The 22540-nt window shown below is 43.1% G+C and overlaps 1 protein-coding gene across 2 annotated transcripts in view; it reads left to right on the top strand.

Annotated features, from left to right (window-relative positions):
- PDXDC1 (pyridoxal dependent decarboxylase domain containing 1) overlaps positions 1 to 22540 on the top strand; it is a 60884-nt gene that overhangs the window by 13386 nt on the left and 24958 nt on the right. For both annotated transcript variants that reach the window (XM_090024320.1, XM_090024321.1), the window contains 11 exons: positions 781 to 854; positions 1177 to 1242; positions 3001 to 3084; positions 4231 to 4377; positions 9549 to 9738; positions 14346 to 14414; positions 15179 to 15257; positions 16191 to 16275; positions 20680 to 20728; positions 20847 to 20948; positions 21173 to 21298. In XM_090024320.1, the coding sequence (XP_089880446.1) occupies positions 781 to 854; positions 1177 to 1242; positions 3001 to 3084; positions 4231 to 4377; positions 9549 to 9738; positions 14346 to 14414; positions 15179 to 15257; positions 16191 to 16275; positions 20680 to 20728; positions 20847 to 20948; positions 21173 to 21298 (1071 nt within the window). The remainder of the gene's footprint in view (positions 1 to 780; positions 855 to 1176; positions 1243 to 3000; positions 3085 to 4230; positions 4378 to 9548; positions 9739 to 14345; positions 14415 to 15178; positions 15258 to 16190; positions 16276 to 20679; positions 20729 to 20846; positions 20949 to 21172; positions 21299 to 22540) is intronic.

The following is a 22540-nucleotide window of genomic DNA, read 5'->3' as shown; positions in this document are numbered from 1 at the left end:
CAAAAAGGTAACTTTATTTTTTTTTATGAAGATGACAATAACTTATCCAGTGTAGTAGCTTTCATTCCTCCATTCCCTCTTCCTCTTTCTGTTTACCTTCCACTATTGTTATGTTTGCTTGTTTTGGTCAGGGTCATAATCTCTATACCCTAAAAAAGAACTCACTGAGTCAACAAGCATCTCTCTAGTTTCCATTCCAAGCTTTACAGAAAGATTAAGACCAGCAGTGTTTCTTAGCACAATATTATGTAAATTCTCCATATAGGAATAACGTACTTGTTCTTGGTGATGCTGAATAGTTGTAAATTTTTAAAAATATATACGGTTCTCTGAGTCGGTAACAGATCTGAATTTGTCATTCCAAGCTGTATGTAATGGGCCTAAGCTGAGCACCTTGAACTTTCCTGAAGCTTTTCAGTCAAAGCATTAAACCGTCTACCTTCTTCTGCTATTCTTGCACCGCTGTCCTCCCCCAAAAGGCACACCCTGCACGTTCTAGGGAAAAGCTAAAATGAGTTTCAGTTCTGCTTGTTTGAATTCAGGGTTTTAGTCCGTCAGTGATAACTATGCAGTTTGGGTTTTTTAGTTCAGTATGTCAGAATCATTAAATATATTCTGAGTTGACGATTTAATACTTGATAATGTTGTGTTTTGAGTTTACTTTGAGCAATGTAAATCTGTTTAATATGTTTGCAACAACTATGCTGCTTTGGAAAACTTGGTAAGAGAGCTGGTTCATATGTGTGTCTTGAGGTTTGTTTGTTTGTGTTTAAATAACAGATGGTTGACCCTACCTTAGCAGAAATGGGGAAGAATCTTAATGAGGCCATGAAAATGCTAGAAGACAATCAAAGGTATTTACAGAGAATAATGGTTGCAAGAACAATTGTGATTATCTTTGCATGTTAACTATGTGGATATTGATGCCACCTTCTTTAACCAAGGAGAAGAGTTTTTTCAAGGACAAATGAGCAGATACTTGTACTTAATTTCTGCAATATTCAGGTCAACATTTTTTTTTCTGTTGAGGGAATATCTAAATGAGGCATGTTTACTGGGTCAGTCCAGTGCGTGTTTAATAGCACTTGGCTTGTATAGCAGTTACACGAGAATCAAGCTGCACCATGTAACAAAGTAAAAATATTTAGTAATTCTCATGTTTGTATGTTAAATTAGACAAGTAGAAGAGGAAAATGAAAAGAAGTATGCAAGGAAGGATATTCCTGGACCACTTCAAGGCAGGTAGGTCATGGTGACTTCAAATTAGGGGTTTTCAATCTTTTTTAGCCTAAGTACCCACCATGGCTGGACGCTGAGGCGGGGGGGGGCAGGGCGGGCTGGGTAGCGCATGGCCGAACCCTGAGTGAAGGAGGGGAGGTGTGGCTAGATGCTGAGTGAGGAGACAGGGACCGCAGGTGGGCAGGGATGCAGTGCCACCAACTCCCAGAAGCAGGGCTGGGGCGAGGCAGGGAAGCTCACCAGGCTCGTGTGGCAGCAGTGGCTACCATGTATGAGCTTCCCCGCCCTGCAGAGGGGCGCCACTGCCTTCGCCACACCCCAGCCCTGCTCCTGGGAGGCAGTGGCGCTCCGTTCCCACCCACCTACACATACCCCTTAGAACTGGTCCAGGTACTCCCAGGGGTACGCTTACTCCCAGTTGACAACCCCTGCTTTAGATGCATTCTTCACACTGTGTGGACAAACTCTTAAATGTCTGTATTAGTGTATAATTTCCATGGAAACTCCCACAAAAGTTTACCGGTCCAGGCACTGTGCTGTTCTTCGATTGATACATTTTATTCATGTATCAAAAAAGTTACTTGCTCCTAGTGCAGTTTTGTGATACTGGTCACTAATAAACATTAGGGTAGATAGATTTATTCTACTCTCAAATATTGCTATATAAAATTATCACAAAGTCAAAGAACTTTGTTAAAGTATTGGCAAAGTGGCTATAAGCTGCCAAAGATAAGAAATTTGTTCTTAAGAAATTTGTCCTATGTAGAGTACAAGGTAATGTGCAAAATTCTTGCTTTAGGGGGACTACCAGCTTTTACCAAAAATGTGTGTGTTGTTCAGCACAACAGCCTGAGAGTTTATATGGAGTGACTTGTGCACAGGGCAGATCAATGTAGCTGAAAGTTAAGGTTTAAGTTTTTGTCATTCCCTTTTTCACAAGAAGGTCTGAACTAAGGCTGCTGTTCAGTTTCCATTCTGATTTAATATTGATTTCACTGCAGGAGGAAGTTGCTTAACAAAAAGTCTTTTTTGGAGTTCAAGAAAACAATATGAATCGGTGTCAGAAATTAATTATTCTAAGAAGCTGACCATGCTTTTAGATAATATAAATGTTTTGGTTTTTAATACTGTAATTTTTAATTGTATTTGCTAGCACGGGTTTAAGTTGGATGCTGTATCAACTTGAACTGGTATGGCATAACTTTGTATTTTTTACTGGTATTGAGGATGTACAGTACCAGAAAGTAGTCAAAGATATAACCTTTGTGCACTAAAAAGTAATACTGGTAAGCAGCTAGACAATTATAGAGATACTCGTGATGTTGCTAACTATAAAGTATGATCAGTTTGTGAGCTTATGACTGGATCTGTGAAAATACACTTGGAGTCCCATTAGCTAGGTCTTTACCTACCCTCTAGCACTTACTGAAGCAATCTTTCAAACCTTAAACATCTGAGTCCAAACCCTCAGATTTCAGTTAAACCTATAGAAAGGCTTGCTCCTTTAGTCTCTTAATTTCTCATGAAGAATATATATTTATTTTTACGGCAGCATTCCCATTATTATCCTTCTGTGGCAAGAAGCTAGGGATCAGCAGAACCAAGCACAGATAGCCTTTTTCCCCTGCCACCTCCCAGAGTCTATAGCACAAAACCTAATATCCACCTTCTATCATGGTGCTAAACACTGGAAATGGCTTTCACGTTTGAATCTTTGTGCATGTGGGATGCTCATTGATTTATTTTTTTCTTCTCTCCAAGTGGACAAGATATGGTAAGCATTCTACAGTTAGTCCAAAACCTTATGCATGGAGATGAAGAGGAGGAGTCATCACAGTCTTATCGGTAATACTAATTTGGATTGTTCTGATTTTGAGACTATACTTGACTGTTGTATATACAGTGATAATACTTAAAGCTTTTAACGTTTCTGTATTTTAAGAAATACTTATAAATGTTTTGAAAAATCTCATATAGGCATTTATCTAGACCTTTTCAACATTATACACAGAAGAGTACAAGAAAAGAAGTAAAATATACCACGAGGGGGTGGAGGGTGTTAAGTCTCAATTTAAAATACTAAGGTAAACATCTTGTAACTTTTCATGATGAAACATTAATGTTGTTCTTCAGAACAGCCATATGCTTTACTGCAGTGAATTATAGAGACGGAAATTATTCCTGACTCAAAAACATGGAGTTTTTTTGCCCTTAAACTTTCTCAGCTTTGCTGAGGTTACACTTTCATAGAATGCCACTAACTATATCTTCCAAATTGTTAGCTTCATTAAATATATTTATTTACAAGTTATGACCTTATCTGTAGATTTAGGAAAAAATAATGGTGTAGTTTGAGCCCAGGGATGGGAACCAGGAGCCACTGAATTCTAACCTCTTTTGACAGAGACCAAGTTGTGGCCTTAGACAATGCTTTTTACTTTTCTATTTCCTTTTATTTTCTGTTGTAAAATGATGATAACCCTGGCAGCTCACCTGCACTGTGTGTTAAAGATTAATATTTGCCAAACAGTTTGATAAGAGCATTATGTAAATGAAAGCTATGAAGAATATAGTTTTAACTTTCAGGTTTTTGCTATGTCTCCTAAACCTTTCCTGCACAAAGAAGGAAAGGTATATATTTAATAGAAACTTAAAATTCTTATGTAGACAAGGCAATGTATAGTTCTGATTTGTGTTAGTTGACTAAAGCTGTGAGGGAAGAGCCCAGGGTTTATCAGTTCATACAAATCAAAACTACAAGTGCTTTGTGTATAATGAGATTTTTTTTAACATGTTAACTGACATGTACTAAATGCAAAAAAAATTCCCAGTGTAGACAGGCCCCTGTTTAACCTCGGTCTATGTAGTTGGATTAAAACGTGCATGTCAACATCTGGGTATACCAATAAAGGGTCAAAAATAAATTTTGCATATTATAATGATTTTATATTTAACTGTTGGTTATTCTGATATGGTGTTTCTGGTTTTCAGACTTCAGAATGTTGGAGAACAGGGTCACATGGCTTTGCTAGGACATAGTCTAGCAGCTTATATTTCAGTGCTAGACAGGGAAAGACTGAGAAAACTTGTAACAAGAATCCTTTCAGACACTACACTTTGGCTTTGCAGACTCTTCAGGTAAGTCGCTGCAATTTGCTTATGTATAGTTAGGTAACATGCTTTTAAAATTATTTAAAACCTTCTTATGTCTTGGTATCTTTATATTCCTGTGCTATAAAGCAGGGTTATCAAACATAGTCCACAGGCTAGATCGAGCCCGTGGAACTGTTTCAGCCAGCCTGCAGGATTTCCAATGGGGCCAGGAATTCAGGAGCAAAGTAAGCGGGGTAGGACCTGGTGCTGAATCCTAGCAGTGGAGACCCAATGGGCAGGCACGTTGATGGTGGGGGGCAAGTGACAACTCTGTTTAACCACCAGTGCTGCCACTTGCATTGCCAGGTCTGGAACCCCTGCTATAACAAAATGGTGGAGTGAACAATCTTTTAATTCAGCATAACTGTTTACACAAGCCTGCCGGAAGGGGAGAACTTGTCAATACTAGATGACTCATAAAAGTAGTTTTATGAGAAATCTATAGTAGAGTTAGGAGTTGAAGTACAATCATATGTAGAGCACGGGTAAAGTATTTCACAGATTTCAATTTCCAAAAGCACATATTTGCTATTTAACTTTATAGCATTTTTCATTTCAGAGAACGACTTCAACTAGCCTCTCTTTGCTTTTCCATCTTGTCATAGCTTTGTATTGCAAGTGCTTGTATATTGTATACAATAGCTGAAGAGTTCTTACAGTGAACAGGCTTTCTCAAAGTCCATCAGCAACGTTGTTTTCTTGTATGGCTTAATTGCATGCATGATTCTTACTCAAGTGTTTTACATGTGACGTATGTGAAAACACTCTCTGGGTTGCCAGAGCTGAGCTTGCAAATGAAAATGGAAATTTGGTTGATCCTAATGTAGAGAATGTTTCTAATATAGTAAAAGAATTAGTGAATAGGGTTAATCTTTGTTGATGTGATACTCTGGTGATACTTCTGCACAGGCCCATGTTGAAGAATTGGGTGAAACTACATGATCTGGCAGATTGTTAAAACAATGGCACGATTGGAATCAAAGGAATTTTATACCCCCTTCCAAACATCACACCTCTTGCTGTGGCAGATGTGTATGGTAGGTGAGTAATGTTTGGGATGGGGCATAACATTCCTTTGATCCCAGTTGTACCACTGTGGAGCTATCCCTGCAGAGCAGGGGACAGCTTTGTCCTGGAACTAGGGCTGCTGCCAGTCTTCTGCAGCTTCCAGAACCAGGAGTGTCCAGGGTCCAGGTCTGACAATCCACTGATCAATCCGATCGATTGTCACTCACAGTTGGTTGGAGAGCTTTCCCTGCTGGGGAATTTAAACCCTCGATCTGGTAACTGTGGTGGAGTTGCTGGATCCAAGGGATCAGAGGCTCTGTGCAGGGTCAAGCTGAAGGGCTACCCCTGCCAAGGACTTTAAACTGCAGATGTGGGGTTTGAAGTCCAGGGTGGAGAAGCCCTGTAACAACCATTGCTGGGAGCCTCTGATGTCCATCCTACCCATGCCCTAAACACCACTTATTCCTGCAGTGTAGTCCAGATTCAGTTGGAGAATCAGGCCACCCCACACCAGTGCCAACCATGTTGTCAGTAGGCTGGTTGGAGGCTGGGGCTTTCCAGGGCCAATTCCTAAACAGTCTCTGTGTATAGATACCCTGCATATTTAAGGCACCATTCAAAAGAGCCAAGAAAATGTTCTACACACAGTATGTGGAACAATTTATATCGCTGGTTTTGCTATTTTATAGCACTTTAAATTGGGTGCACATGTAGCACCCTTGCCACTTATGTCAAAATTAACAGGTTAATCTAGAGCAGTGGTCCCTCAACCCTTTTAGACTCAAGGTACCGCTCCATAACTTTTGTGAAATTGAGTGGCATCTCAATTAAAAGCTAATGTATGTATTACAGTACTTATCTCCTTGAAGAGGGGGTAAGCAGTGGGGTCAGGGGAGCTACCAAGCAAATAAAGCCTGAACCTGCCCTTAATCTGTTTATCTCCTCACACCTCCCTTATGTCCTCCATGGTTGGGAATGGCTGATGGGAATGACTGATCTAGAGCACTGACAAAGGTGAATGGTAAAACAGAAGAAGAGTTTGTAAATATTGGGGAGTTGTAAAAGGGAAGCAAGTAAGGTGGGGTGGGAGGTGGGGGAACGGACACAGGTGAAACAACGTACCAAAAACCCCAAAGGAAGATAAAAACCTAAAGCAAATTTAGTTGGGAACTATTTCTCTTAAGGCAGGGATCAGCAACATTTTTGAGCAGTGTCAAAAATACCTGCAATCTCAACTTGTAAGATGTTGACCTGCCAGGGGTGGAAGAAGGGGAAGCTACAAGGGGCCTGATCCATGTTGTGGAAGCATAGCTCTGGCCCCTTCTCCAAGGTACACATGCCAAGCAAAGCAAAATGTCTTCATGCACCGGACTCTGGCACACATGCTAGAGTGCCTACCCCTGTCTTAAGGCAATTTTGTTGTACTGTTTGTTTCCAAGGCTCTTATGCAAAAACCGTATTTGTTCAGCAGCGTTGAGCCTCCCCAAAGAGGGAAGAGACGAGGGCTTTTGAGTAAAATCCTGCTGAAGAGGTAACAGAAATAGCTGAAACTGACAAAGTCCAAGATTCATTAAAGTTAAAACTTATTCACATCATCTTCAGATGGTAAATGAAGGCTTGTTTTAAATAAACAATCCACCTTCTGAAGGGCTAGTATAATCAGTACTCTCTAGGAGCGAGAACAGAAGATTACTATTTTATTTACGGCAATAAGGTTTGTATTTAGCTGCAGTGAGTATTTATTCTGATTTTGAGTTTACGAAACTTTTTGTATTCCCGTGAAAGTAGATTATAGGACTTAAAAATGAAGGGCAGAGTTTGACATTTTGTTTTTATGCATTGGCAACTCTTAATTCATACAGTATGAGGAAAAACTGGTTTCATTTTGACACCTAATATTCATTTCGGCAATAATTCCATATTAAATGTGAACAGATTTGAGAATATGGAACTGGGGTCCTGTGTGAAGCGAGTTGGCATATTTTATTTTACAACTCTGCTTGAATAGTATATCCCAAAGGGTCTGTGAGAGTGTCTTAAATTATTTTTTGCACTACATTTTTAATTGCTTGCTTTGCAGTTTAGCTACAGTAAGATTTCACAGTTCCTAGTATGATAAAATGTCACCCAGCAGAAATTATTTGGTTTAGTATCCTAGATGCTTCAGGACTTTAAAAAAATTGAGTTTAGACTCATGGATTGATTCCCAATCTATCCCTCCCCAAGATAGTTGGAAGACATGATGAAGCAAAATCCAGCACTTACATCCAGATCTGTTTTACTTCTATTGCTGTAGTCCCCTTGCTTTAGTTAGCTGCCTATAAATAGACCTTTTTGTGCTGGAAGTGCCATACTTTTACAGCAGTCTAATTACACTGTTCTTGCTCCTTGTCTTTTATATGTTGGTAGACTCATAACAGAAGCTGAATTTCTTGATTCTGATGAATAATAACACATTAACAGGAAAGATTTTTCTTGAAGAAACTTTCATCTATTTATGTAACTGATGTAATTTAAAACTTTCTTGGCAGTTGAGTTTGCAGTATACTGAATAAATTGCACTAGTTGGCAGTCTGTTTGTATTGTGAGGTGTGTGAAAATAGTACATGAGTAATCTTGGGTATTGTGGATTTGCTTGCCTTGTTAAATCTTACTGGCTGGTGCTTAGGCAATTCATCTTATTATTCTTATCATGGAGTAATAATTCAGAATCTTGGAGCATATGAATCATACAGAATTGAGGCCTTTTAAAGTTTTTAATGAAGACAAAATCCTTCGGGTTCTCCAGTGTTTCCAGCTCTGCAGTGTGTTCTGCGAAAATTGTTTCACTTTAGTGCTTTTTTGTGGGAGGGGAAACACTTTCGGAAAGCTTTGTGGCTTTAAAGAGTGGTTTTGTTGCTTTAGTTCCCTTGTCTAGTTCATTGAATCCATGAATTTTAAAAGGTTAATAAAGTAGACTCCCAGCGTTACTAATCTCAGTCAGCTCAGTAGTGTTTACTTTCATTTATTTTATCTTTGTCCTTTTACCCTTTTGTAAGCTCCCCAGATAGCTTCCCTGATTTTAGTAGAACTGTCATCCAATGAATCTTTTGACTTATTTATCTTTTCAACGAATCTTATATTCCTTTGATAGGAAAAAAACATGTCCCTGGACTAGATTAGGGGGAAAGATCAAATTATAACTGTAAAATTGTAAGTTATGACCTGGGGTTGAATTTGGCTTCTAATTTTAATGTCAGCTAGAACATACTAGAATTTATCAGCACTTAGGTCCTTTTGTTTCAGATGCTACTTAAAAGGATTAGGAAATCCTGACTGTCCTTGGCCAGGTTACTTAGCCTTTTTGTGTTTCAGTTTTTCTTTCAGTGCATCTACACGTTCATTAATGCGCCATAATTACGGTGCATTAAGTTTAGTACCTGTGGTGCTAACCTGTAGTAACCACAGGTACTCTACTTAATGCACTGTGATTATTAGAGCATTAATGATCACATAGACTCACCCAATGAAGAACTGAAATGCAAAAAGGCTAAGTAACATGGTCAAGGACAGGCAGGATTTCCTAATCCTCTTAGGTCCTTTTGTTTCAGATGCTACTTAAGTGCTGGTAAATTCTAGTATGTTCTAGCTGACATTAAAATTAGAAGCTATATTCAACTCCAGGTCATAACTTAGAAATTAAACTGAGCAAAGAATAGAAACCAAACAGGCATTCTTGAATTCCAATTTTACAGCTATAATTTGATCTTTCTCCCTAATCTAGTTCAAGGGCATATGTTTTCTATCAAAGGAATACAAGATTACAAGGTAGATCAGTCAAAAGTACTGAACAGGTACTAAACTTAATGCGCTGTAATCGGCACTATTGCGCATTAGGACAAATTAATGTTTTTGTTAGTGATGCTTAATGCACATTAGACTATCTACTGTCCATTAGCGCATTAGCATGGCTTTTGCCAGTCATGCTAATACGCAGTAGAATTAGTCAAATGTGCATTCAGTGTCTTGTATAGATAGATGTGCCCATTATGTGCATGATAATACTGACAGGCTCTTTAAGAGTCTTTACATAAGCCCTTTAACTTCTCGGTAAACTGAGACAGCTTCTGTTGGTATACATCTCATAAGTAGGGTTTTTTTTTCTACAGATATGAAAATGGATCAGCTTACTATCATGAAGATGATCGTGAAGGTCTATTAAAAATCTGCCGGCTTGTTATTCACTCACGCTATGAAGACTATACTGTAGAAGGTTTTAATGTGTTGTATAACAAGCAACCTGTTATATACCTTAGCTCTGCAGCCAGAACAGGCTTGGGCCAAACTCTCTGTAATCAGGTAAATGGTTTAAATAGAACATTTTACATTAGCTATACATGAAACCTTGCTGGCATCCTGTTGCCTACTGGTAATTCAGATTTTAAGAATTGATCCTAGTTTATTGCTGGTAGAAGATAATATGTTGTAGTAAAAGCACAGTCTTGGATGCATTGTTGGGGATGGGATGTCTCTTGTATCCCTACTATAACTGAAGAGATCTTAACTCTTTCAACTCATTTTATCTCCAGTTTGAACAACCAGTCATTAGGACTCTTCCCAGTTTTTGTGTTCTCAACCAGATAAGGTCAGTGAGGCTGTCTCTCTCAGGCTGAGCAAGCTGTATCTGAAGGTCTCATTGTATCTAGGTAATCATATCATCATGGTAGTTGAGCTTTGTCCAGGCTGCTTTAAAAGTGGAAATAACATTTCCCTCTGAATGTGACGTGTCTGTATTTATTGGAGTTCCTGACAACATGAAAAGTAATGCCCAAACAAAAATGAATCTTAGGTTCCTATAGGCCTTTAAAGGCCTGTTTCTATAAAGGAAAAGAATATCTTCCTTCATGCTACCCAAAGATAAAAAATAATTCCTGATAAAAAAAGATAAAAAATGGCAAATATTACTCTAAAACCAACTAAGGAAAAACCATGTCCTGATGTCAGCCAAACCATTTTTGTAAAAACAATAATGCAGGTAGTTAACAGTACTTAACAAAACATAACAGTAGTTAACGAAACAACACCAACATGCAAGATCCCTAAAGCAATTGCAAAGAATTAGGGACGGAAGCAAAACCATGTGGAGAGTAGTATAAATAGGCCTAAACAAAGCTGTAAGTTCTTGTTTCAAATGTTCCTCTGGCCAGTAGGAATGCATTCAGACAAGCACACATGTGCCTCTTTAGCATCTCAAAGCAGTTTGAGATGCCACAAGGGCACACTGGGAACAAAAAAATGTTCCCCACACTAGATATTTGCAGTGCAGGCTCTAAATTTGATACCTCCAGGTATCAATAAAAAAAGCCTGCAGAAAAAAAGCAGGGCAAGGCAGGTTCCTGTAGCATGCCCCGAAGCAACCAGATGTAGGTTCCTCCAAAGAGGCTGCCCTTTGCCTCGGTGCATCAGCACGCCTCCTTAGTGTGTGGGGCAAACTGGAGTAGTGCAGGCTGCAGCGTGCCCTGTACCAGGCTCTGTCCCAGGTAAGTAGGGACCTCCAGTCTCTGATGGCCACTGCAGCAGCAGTGGCCATCAGAGCACTTGGGGCCCTCCTGGCAGAGCCCTACCGTGATGCAGTACGGTGCGGCACAGTCCCAGCCACCTGGCACCTGGAGCCGCATGCACCACATCACATGGGGCCAGGTGCCCTTAGGCAGGACCAGGCCACTCTGACTGTCACCAGGGGACCCAGCATTGGTCACAGGGGCTGCGTGTCACACCAGGCCAGGTTTTGCCTCCATGGAACTGGCCCCGCCTGAAGGTGTGCAGAGCACTTGGAGGCAGAACCCAGCCTGGCACAACGTGCAGCCCCTGCAAGTGGTGCCAGGACCCTAGGTGGCAACAAAAATGGCATGGTCCTGCCCAAATGCGCACAGCCCCAGGCCATGCCTGCGACAAGCAGCAGAGGCAGCACTGGGTCTGAGGCAGCTGCGGCTCTGTCAGCACCGGGCCCTGAACACCCAGTGGTTGCTGATGCTGCAGGGGGGCTATGCGCCTTGCAGTGGGGAAGTCCAGTGAGCTGTGTGTGGGGGGAGTACTGTGAGTCCTGCAGGGGGTGAGGGACCTGCCCCCCACGCAATCCACTCACAAGCCCCATATCCCTAACCACCCCCACAAACCCCTCACCCACATTCCCAGCCACAAACTACCCCCATGTCCCTCCCAAAAATCTCACACTCAGCATGTCCAGCTAGCCACGTGGTATGGGACCTACGGCTGCAAGGGCAACTGCCACACTGCAGCCCTGCTGTGTGCCCATACCAGTGCTGGGACATGCAGCCCCATCGGGGCGGGGGGTGCTCCTGGTCCCAGGAATCACTTGGAATGTGTGATGGACTCGGGGGAGGGGTGGAGGTGGCAGCACAGGTGTGTAAGAGAGATGGGGGTTTGGGGTGGGGAGAGCTCCGGGTAGGAGAGGCCTCCAGAGCCAGAATTAAACCCCCCTTCTCCCGTTGAGCAGCCTGTACAGTGGCAGGCTGGCCTGGGAGGAAGTCGAGAACTTTCCAGGGACAGCATTGGGCAGGGAGCAGAATGGCAAGGTCTGGCACTGCTCGGAGTCACAAAGCAGTGGGTGGGACAGCTGCCACTGGACTCATGTCCTGGTGCTGCGACAGAGCTGTGGCTGGGAGGAAACTAGTGGAGGCAAGCAGGGGCTGCATGTCAGGAGTGAGGGGACTGAGAGCTGCGGAGAGCTGTTGGTAGAGAGTGAGGGGCAAGAGCAGGGGCAGGGCACTGGCATATCAGTGCTTCTCCTCCCGGTGAATGGAGGGAGTAGGCACAGCTCTTATTTTTTTGATGACAGATAACCTAAAAGTAAGTGCCAAAGTGTATAGATATCTAGAATCCATTGTATTATGATGATGGAGGCACTGGTAGGCTTCCAAACTTGTAAATATATCAATGAAACATTGCCCAACTGATCTCTATATAGTGGTGTTTCATTTTAATAGTGAAAGAACACAGATCTGGGGTATTTTAATGAGAGAATTTGGGTTTCTTATCAGAGAATTTGCAGTTTTTAAACAGGGAACACCAGGATCTCTGCTGGTGGGACAAATGGTGAGAACCAGGCAGGGTAACCTGTCCAGGGCAAGCACTGGGGACCTACCGATATTCACAACTCAGTATACTTAGTGAAAGGGCTTTGTGTGTATCCAACTAGGAAACTGTTTGGCTAATAAGAAAGAACTGAAATAGTTCGGTACTAATAGAAAGAGCCTAGGCTGTTGCCTAGGAATAGAAGAACTTAAGCTGTTAGTGCTGAGCATGTGTGAAATAGCTAGTTATGTCTGGAACGCAGGGATTTGTGGATTGTGCTGTTTAGAAAAGATGAAATAAAAATAATAGAGGTGCACCAATGCATCAGTCTGATATTGAATTGTCACCAATATGAAGAAAAGTGACCACATCAGAAATTGGCTTTTTTTTTTGCCTGATGTGGCCGATAATGCAGCTGACGAATGCCCTGTGCATGCACGCAGTTACAGCACAGCATGTAGGCAGTGAGGAGCACAGCCTGGCAGCTTGGAGAGCTGCATCCAGCTGGTAAGTCTGTTGTGGTGGAAAGGGAAGGGGAGGAAAGAGGTCTGGGGGAGACAGATCAAGGCCCCTGCAGTGAGGGATGGACTGGGGCTAGGGCTGGAGCAGGCACTGCCCAGCTGGGTGGGATGGAGCCGCGGCTCATGCAGGGGGTGTGGGGAGGGGGAGGGGGTTCCTGCTGCTGCACACACCCTGGGAGGTGGGGGGTCTACAGTGAATTTTGGGGCAGTTGCAGTGTCCCCCCCAGTAGCTATCCACCCATGCAGATCTGGGGGCACATGTGCCTCCCCTCCCCCCCAAAGTCCTTCCAGGGTGCATGCAGTGGCAGGAGCTGCCCTCCCTCCAGATGAGGGATCTGTCTCTCTGTCCCATGCCCTACCCCACCCCGGCTGGGCAGCACCAGCGCCACTTCCTCCCTCACTGTGGGGGCCTCGATCTGCCCCCCCCAAACCCCTTCCTTTCCCCTCCCCTTCCACCACAACAGACTGACCAGCTGGACACTACTCTTCAAGCTGTCGGGCTGGTATTGGAAATTGGATCAGTATTGGCGAATATGCGGATCAGTGTCGGCCTTAAAAATTAGCTATTGGTATCAGCCCCAAAAATCTCTATCGGTGCACTCCTAAAAAATAAAGGTATTTGGGTAATGTGTTAGTGACATGATAGACTATGAACAAAAAGGAAGGGACAGTGGACATAAAATAGAATCCAAATTAAAATTATATTAAGATGAAGAAAGAAGTTTTACAGGAGTACAGCTTTGGATTTACTGTAAACTCAAGGAATGTATTTAGATATGCATTGATAGCTGTCTTAAATTGTTTGAGAGAGAGAGACTATCATAAATTTTCATTTATAAGAGACTTTTATTTCAGGTACAGGCTAAAGAAAAAATGCTAGTAGTAATGGAGGTCTGTCATTTTGTAAAGTCAGTGTTGCAAAAATTCTCTAAAATTTGTCATAGAGAGAGAGCAAAGAAAGAAAGAGTGAGGCTACTGGTGAGGATGGGGATGCCTTGAATAAAATGACACTTTTGGTACAACCCTGGAGATAAGATACAAACTCTGGAAAGAGGCCAGGCTTGGTTATTCTTTACTTCCTCTTACTTGTATGAAAAACTGGCTGTTACCTTACAGTTGTTTTCTTAATTTCCAGTGACCTCCCTTTTCTTCCTTTTTCCACTCTTACTCGTATCCTAAATTCTAAGAGGAAACTCAGTTTAACATGCCAGTAACAGTTATTGGTACAGAGCTCTGTCACTGTATGTGTTTAGTACTTGACACTATGATTCCTTCTAGTATTTTTGAAGCAGTTGAAACAAGCAACTAAAACACCAGTGAGTTGTTTAGATTCCATCTTTCTTATTGCAGCTGGGGTTACCCCTTTCCTGCGTGTGCCGTGTGCCTTGTAACACTATGTTTGGATCCCAGCATCAAATGGTAAGTGTACTTTGTTTCGTTTGACTGAAGTAATGCTAGTAGTCTGAACGCTATACATATTTTTCTATAGTGCTTATTTTGGTGTGTACAATAAAGGGCTTTCTTATCCAAGACCCTTGGGAAATATGCACCCTCCATGAAATAGGGTTTTTTTTCTTTTTTTAAGGAGAGAATTAAGCCTTAGTGCCAACCTTGTTTTTATTGCTGTGTAAGACCCTGTGGTGGATGGTTAGTGTTCCTTGTTACATAACTGACCCTGAACTTTTGTTCTGTTTAAAAAAACAACCTTTTTTAATCAGAAGATGGAACATAAATGAATTGTATGCCAATACAACTCCTGCTGAAGTCAACAGAAAAGACTTCCCTAGCTTGTGGCATTGGAAATTCAGATGAATCCATGTGTCTGAGGATCACTAGGCTACTGTGAGGGGAAGAGCATGAATTATGCAGTATACACAGTTTCTTTAGAAGCATTGTGTCAAAAATTGAAATTCAAAATTTTGAATTTCTAAAATTAGTTACTTTGTCCTGTATACCTTGAAAAAGTTTTGTCTGTCTTTTTGCTTATTTTGTCTTTGGGGAGAGTGAAATTGAAATTGCAAACCTCAGACAAAGTAGTATTGAGAACTTAATCAGTGACTCAGCTTTAAAATTGTGAGGACACTGTGCCAGGCTGTTTTTAGAAATCACAATTTTCTAGCTTAATAGTAATAAATTCCATTCACCCTTTGACACATTGTTTATATTTTTCTTATTAATGACAGGATGTTGCTTTGCTGGACAGATTGATTAAAGATGATATCGAATCTGGAAAGCTGCCATTGCTACTTGTAGCAAATGCTGGTGAGTGAGTAGACGATAATAAAGTTGCATTCTGGAAAAATGTTCTTTTGAATTGGGTATTTAGATCATATGGGTTATCGGTTTGAGAATAAAGAGTAGGTCAGCCATTTTTTGGCATGGAGTATCATTTAGAATGCATAAAACCTTTTAGAACTAATTACTTATATAATTAACTTGACTGCATTGAGCAGCCTCTTATAACAATGGTGAACAATTACACTGACATTCCTGTTTGCTGGAGAAAATATCTCTGTGACCAAGGTATTTGCAATTTGTTCTTCAATAAGCATAAATTCCTTTTTGAAAATGACATACTGAAGGCAACAAATATCCCCAGTTCAAACTTTTTTTGACTTGCTAATAAAGCAGATATAAATTGGTCTGGTCTTAAGAAAGGCTTTTATTTAATTAGAGGTAAGAAGTGTCTACTGCTTTTTTCCCCCTGGAAATATCAGAATGTTAGATTTAGTCTTCCTTATTTTGAAGGAGGTCACTTCTTCAGTTAGCCATATTGGGACTCTTTCTAGTTCTTAATTGAAATATTTCAGTGTGGTTTTTTTAATGCTTTTAGTCAACTAGTCTCCCATGTACCTGTAACCAAATGGGTATTAATACTGTTAATTTCCATGTTACCTTATGTCCTAATCCTTTAAGTCTCTAGTTGTCCATGTATCTACCACAGAAATGATTACCTAAATTTTTAATGTAAAAACAAATACAAATTGGATATAAATTTTTTCCCCTTGTTTCATAGTTTCATAGTTTGTAGGGTCAGAAGAGACCTGAACAGGTCATCAAGGTGACTTGTAGGTGACTTTCTAAATAATATACAAGATCCTTTGCTCACATAGAGTTAAAGGCACAGTCAAAGTTCACGTGTGTGAAATAGGTTAAATATTGGACAGTAATTGATGCTTTTTCTTTTCAATATAGGTACTCCAGGAGCAGGGCACACAGACAAACTTGGGCGGTTGAAAGAACTTTGTGAGCAATATAACATGTGGCTACATGTAGAAGGGTACAGAACTTAAAGCTCTTTCTGTGCAGACCTACTCTCCAGTGATGTTTGATTTAATGTGTGGCATTTAATTTCACAGCTAGCAAACACAATGGCAGGGCACACTCCATATATTTTTACTGTTAAACTGCTTTGTATTATCATAAATTTGCCACTCTTTAAATGTCACATTTGGTTTAAAAAAAAAAAAAAAAGTCGTTCCTGTATATGTCCCCCTCAGGCTCTGCGACCCCCCCCATTGGGCACCTCAGAGACGGCCACCCAGACGGAGCCCATGGTTCCGGGCTCTATGCAGACGGAGCCCCTGGCTCTTGGCTGCGGGGGCTGCCTGTCCCTTTTTCAGGCTCTGGGGCCCGGGAGCATGGCCACCTCCCCTTGCGGGGTCTGCTCCCTACTGGGGTCTCTGGCGCGCCAGCTGGAGGAGCTCCAGGCCACAGTCCAGAGACTGCGTGCCATCAGGGACTGCAAGCAGGAGATAGACTCCTACTGCCAGGCCCTTCCCCCCCGGGAGCCACAGGGTAGAGCACCGTCTCCCTCCAGGACTAAGGAGGACTCTGGGACCTCCCGCTCTGCCCAGTCAGGGGCATGGACCAAGGTGGTCAAGGGCCCCAAGGCCCGCCGCACCAAGGCCCCTGCCCCGCCGGAGCTTAGCAACAAGTTCGCACCTCTTGCAGCCCCAGCAGAGCCTGCTCAGTTGCCGGCTCCCGCAGGCAACCCAGGCTCAACCACAGCTACTGCCCCCGCTCTCCCCAAGACAAAGTGAAAGGTGATTGTTGTGGGAGACTCCATCCTGCGTGGGACTGAGGGGGCAATCTGCTGCCCCAGCCCCTTAGCCCGGGAAGTCTGCTGCTTCCCGGGGGCCCGCATCCGAGACATTGCGGAGAGGATCCCACAGCTCCTCCAGCCCACAGACCACTACCCCATGCTCCTTATTCACGTGGGCACCAATGACACAGCTCGGAGCACCCCCAGCCAGGTCATGAGGCGCTACAGGGAGTTGGGAGCAGGGCTTAGGCGTCTGGGGGCTCAGGTGGTGTTTTTGTCGATCCTCCCAGTCTCGGGCTATGGGCTGAGGAGGGAGAGGAGGATCCACGCGGTGAACCAAAGACTGTGGTGCTGGTGTTATCGGGAAGGCTTTGGCTTCCGTGACCACAGCCTGCTCTTTGGCAAGAGAGGCAGCGAGCTGCTGGGAAGAGATGGCCTCCACCTCTCCTCCCTGGGGAGGAGGCTCTTCTCAGCCAGGCTGGCTGACCTGCTCCACCGGGCTTTAAACTAAGCCCGCTGGGGGATGGGGGGACGACTGCCACTGCTGGCCTGCTGAGCGACCCTTGCAAAGCCAGCAGACCAAGGCACTTATGGGAACCCACCCCTGCCCGAGCCCTGGCACAATCTGTGGGCAAGGCAAGAGCCCCCAAGGGGACACTTGCCTGCCTGTACACTAATGCCAGGAGCCTGGGCAACAAGCAGGAGGAGCTCGCCCTCCTGCTCAGTGCAAAGAATTATGACGTCATTGGGATAACGGAGACCTGGTGGGACTCCACCCATGACTGGACCACAGGTATAGAGGGCTATACCCTGTACAGGAGGGATCGTGTTGACAAAAGGGGTGGGGGTGTAGCTCTCTATGTGAAGGAAAGCTACATGTCCCTGCAGGCTGATGTTGGCGACCAGCATGGACGGCTAGAGACCCTCTGGGTAAAAATTCGTGGGGAATATGGCACAAGGGACAACGGTGGGAGCCTACTACAGACCACCCACTCAAAGTCCTGAGCTTGACCAGGAGTTCGCCCAGGAACTGACTGAGGCCGCTTGCTCCAGGACCTTGGTTGTCATGGGTGACTTCAATTACCCGGACATGTCGTGGGAAGATCACTCAGCAAAATCCGAGCGGTCGCAAAGCTTTCTCTCGTGCGTGGATGACCTCTACCTGACTCAAGAAGTCTATGGGCCAACGAGAGGCAAAGCGCTGCTTGACCTGGTACTGGCTCCGGGGGATGACCTAATCGGCGACCTAGCGATCGATGGGAAGCTGGGTGACAGCGACCATGAGCTGATCACCTTCACCATCCGCCGTAAAGCTGGCAAATCAGTCAGCATCACGGAAGTCCTAGACTTTGGAAAAGCCGACTTTGACAAGCTCAAGAGGCTTGTCGGTCAGGCCCTTAGGGACCGTGACCCCAGGAAGATGGGAGTTCAAGGAGAGTGGTTGCTTCTCAAGGAAGCGATCCTCAATGCACAAGCTAAATCTATTCCAACACGAAGGAAAGGCAGCAAGAAGGCACAGCAGCCCTCCTGGCTCTCCAGGGACCTAGCGGACCTCCTGCGGCTAAAAAGGAAAGCCTACAAAGGATGGAGGACAGGATTCACCTCCAAGGAGGATTATTCTGCACTGGTTCGGTCCTGTACGGAGCAAACCGGGAAAGCCAACCTGCAACTGAACTCCAACTAGCTTCAAGCATCAAGGACAACGAAAAGTCCTTTTTCAGATATGTGGGGAGCCGGAGGAAAAGCAAGGGCAATGTTGGAACCCTGCTAAACCAGATGGGGCAACTGACAACTGACGCCCAGGAAAAAGCCAACCTATTAAATAGGTACTTTGGGTAGGTCTTGTTTGACCAATCTCATTTCCTTCTATGACCAGGTGACCTATCACCTGGACGAGGGAGAAGAGATTGATGTCATATATCTTGACTTCAAAAAAGCTTTTGATCTGGTATCCCATGATCACCTCTTGGCCAAACTGGCCAGTTGTGGCCTTGGCTCCACCACGATCCGCTGGCTGGGAAATTGGCTCCGTGGTCGGACTCAGAGGGTTGTAATTGATGGCAGTCACTCATCGTGGTGCCCTGTGACCAGTGGGGTCCCTTAAGGCTCTGTCCTTGGACCCATCCTGTTCAACATCTTCATTAATGATGTGGACATTGGAGTCAGGAGTGGACTGGGCAAGTTTGCCGATGACCCCAAACTTTGGGGCAAAGCATCCACGCCAGAAGATAGGCGGGTGATCCAGGCTGACCTGGACAAGCTCAGCAAATGGGCAGACGAGAACCTGATGGTGTTTAACACCGAAAAATGCAAGGTTCTCCACCTTGGGAGGAAAAACCTGCAGCATCCTTATAGGCTCGGCAGTGCTACATTGGATAGCACTACAGAAGAAAGAGACTTGGGGGTCATCATTGACCACAAGATGAACATGAGCCTGCAGTGCGATGCTGCGGCTAATAAAGTGACCAAAACACTGGCTTGCATCCATAGATGCTTCTCAAGCAAATCCCGGGACGTCATTCTCCCCTTGTACTCAGCCTTGGTGAGGCCGCAGCTGAAGTACTGCGTCCAGTTTTGGGCTCCACAATTCAAAAAGGATGTGGAGGAGCTTGAGAGAGTCCAGAGGAGAGCCACGCGCATGATCGGAGGTCAGGAAAACAGATCTTACGATGACAGGCTGAGAGCCATGGGACTCTTTAGCCTGGAAAAGGGCAGGCTCAGGGGTGATCTGATGGCCACCTATAAGTTTATCAGGGGTGACCACCAGGATCTGGGGAAGCATTTGTTCACCAGAGCGCCCAAAGGGATGACGAGGTTGAATGGTCACAAACTCCTGCAAGACCGTTTCAGGCTGGACATAAGGAAGAATTTCTTTACTGTCCAAGCCCCCAAGGTCTGGAACAGTCTGCCAGCAGAGGTGGTTCAAGCACCTACATTGAACACCTTCAAGAGCAAATTGGATGCTTATCTTGCTGGGATCCTATGACCCCAGCTGACTTCGTCCCCTTTGGGCAGGGGGCTGGACTCGATGATCTCCCGAGGTCCCTTCCAGCCCTGATGTCTATGAAATCTATGAAATGTATGGAGTCCTGATGGAAGTTCATTCATTAATAACAGATAATCTACCGCTACTTGAAAGATATGGGAACCTAAATAAACAAGACCTGAAAATACTTAGGGGGGAGAGAGAGAGACTTAGTGTGATCCTTGTTTCAAGTGCCACACAATTAAGGGGAATAAACCAAAAGAGTGAAAGCTGCCTAAACAACACGAGTGAAGAATGTCATGCTTTTAGACCAAGAGCAGTAAGAATGGAGACCTGAGTGCCACTGTATTATGCTGTGCATTCTGTGTTCAATGGCATGCTGTTAAAAATTGATAGAAAACTACTAAAGAAAGGCAATTAGGTGACAGGTTATGCTACCCCAAACTTGGACTGACACCTAAACTAGTTTCATGCTTGAATTTTGAAATATTAAATTGCAGTGTCTGTTTCATGTGCAGTAAAAAATATATGAAGAAAAATGACCTCCCTTTACAAAACTGCATAAAATATTTAAACCAAAGATTAAAATGTATTTTACTTGAAGAAAAGGTGTAAATATTTAATATATGTTAAGAATATTTTCTCTTTTCCAGGGTGAATTTGGCAACTCTGGCATTGGGCTATGTCTCCTCTTCACTATTGGTATGTACTAATGTATGCAATATTTGTAACTTGCTTTAGATTTTAAAATTGTTACCTAATCACAATGTACATGTTTGGTATTCAGTCCCTATAGTAAACTTGAATGTTTCCCCTTTAGGCTGCGACAAAATGTGACAGCATGACTCTTACTCTGGGTTCCTGGCTGGGTCTCCCAGCAGTGCCTGCAGTTACACTCTATAGACAAGAGGATCCTTCTTTGGTAGGTTTGATTGTTTAATTAACATATAGAAGCTAGATGTTTTAAAATTACAATGGTAATATAATGATTTGTAACTCAAGAAACAGTAATTTGCAAAGATGCCACTTACAGTTGTGATGTATCTGTACCTTGATGGCGTTAGATGATTCAGGTTTTGTTTAAAGAATTTTAGTGATAAAATAACAATATTCTTCTTCCCTCTCCTCCTTTCCCTCCCACTTTAGTCCTTAGCAGCCGGTCTGACATCAAGTCAGCCTGTAGAGAAACTTCGTGCCCTACCACTATGGCTCTCCTTGCAGTACTTGGGACATGATGGCATTGTGGAGAGAATAAAGCATGCCTCACAGCTAGTAAGTAGTAGTTTGTTAATATGTCATTTAAAGGCATTCAGCTTTTGCAAGTACGGGATGGGATTTTATAAAAAATCTCAGTTACCCTATTTTTGCCTGGAGACGGTGCTTTTTCCAATAAAGTTAAAATAGTAATGTTTTGGTAACCGTTATCTAGGCATCACTAGCACTGTAACTGTTCACCTTTTTATATTTAAGAACACTTTGATTGTCATTTTAGTATGTCTACATGATGAAGCATCGCAGAAACTAATGTAGAAGAATTAAATAGAAAGAAAGAAACGTGGTAACAAATATGCATGTGTATGCATGCACATTCAGAGTTAAATTGCAAACTGCCAAAAGCATCAGTTGCCCAGCTACACACACACACACACACACACACACACACACACACACACACACACACACACACACACACACACACACGTACGTACGTACAAAAAGTGCAATATGATTTAAACCTTAATTTCGCTATGGTTCAGTTTCCCTTTTATAAATTGAGGATAATAATACTTCCTCTCTCCTGTTCCTTGTAGGTATTGTCTATTTTGATTGTAAGCTTTTCTGCCCAGAGGCTCTCTTACTATGTATTATTGTCTAGCTCAGTACAAACAAATTAGTAGTATATAAATCCCTGAAAATTCAGAATGCAAATACAGACAATTTTAAGTATACAGTTGCTGCCTGTTTGCAGTAAGTGATTTACTAGCACTGTTTCCTCTGGTAACCTTATCCCCTACCACATACTGTTAGCCAGTAACAGCAACACATCTGCTGCTTAAGAGCAACATTTGTGAACTAGAAGATGCTTCACTGTCATAAGTCAGTAGGGACAGTGTGTTCTCTGTGCTTTCTTGCTTTGCTTAGCAACCCACAGAGAAAATACTGAGAAGATGCACTTATAGTTGTGATTATTAAACTCTTGATGACAATCGGAACCAAGTAGGACTTGCACAGGTCAGTTATACAAGGAATTTAAAGTAGAGAGATTAGCTTTTAGAAGATGAAGATGACCAGGGGAACAACCAGTCACAAATGTGAAGAAAAAAATCCCTTGGGCTGATGAGCACCTTTCTGTGATTCATTAAGTGCTTTCTGAACTCATAAGCAAGAAAAAGACCCTTCAGTTTGCTACTGCAGTTGAACTGAATGACTTTAAGGCAAGTGGTAGTTGTTTTAGCTGTTAGAAAAATGCACTATCACTTAGAGAGGAGCATGAAGAGAAACGGTCTCTGGATA

Source organism: Crocodylus siamensis, chromosome 12 (genome assembly GCF_052110815.1).
Source record: "Crocodylus siamensis isolate JL-2025a chromosome 12, ASM5211081v1, whole genome shotgun sequence".
NCBI classification, from domain to species: Eukaryota; Metazoa; Chordata; order Crocodylia; family Crocodylidae; genus Crocodylus; species Crocodylus siamensis.
Note: the sequence above shows the minus strand (reverse complement) of the source record. Positions and strands in the feature narration are given on the sequence as shown.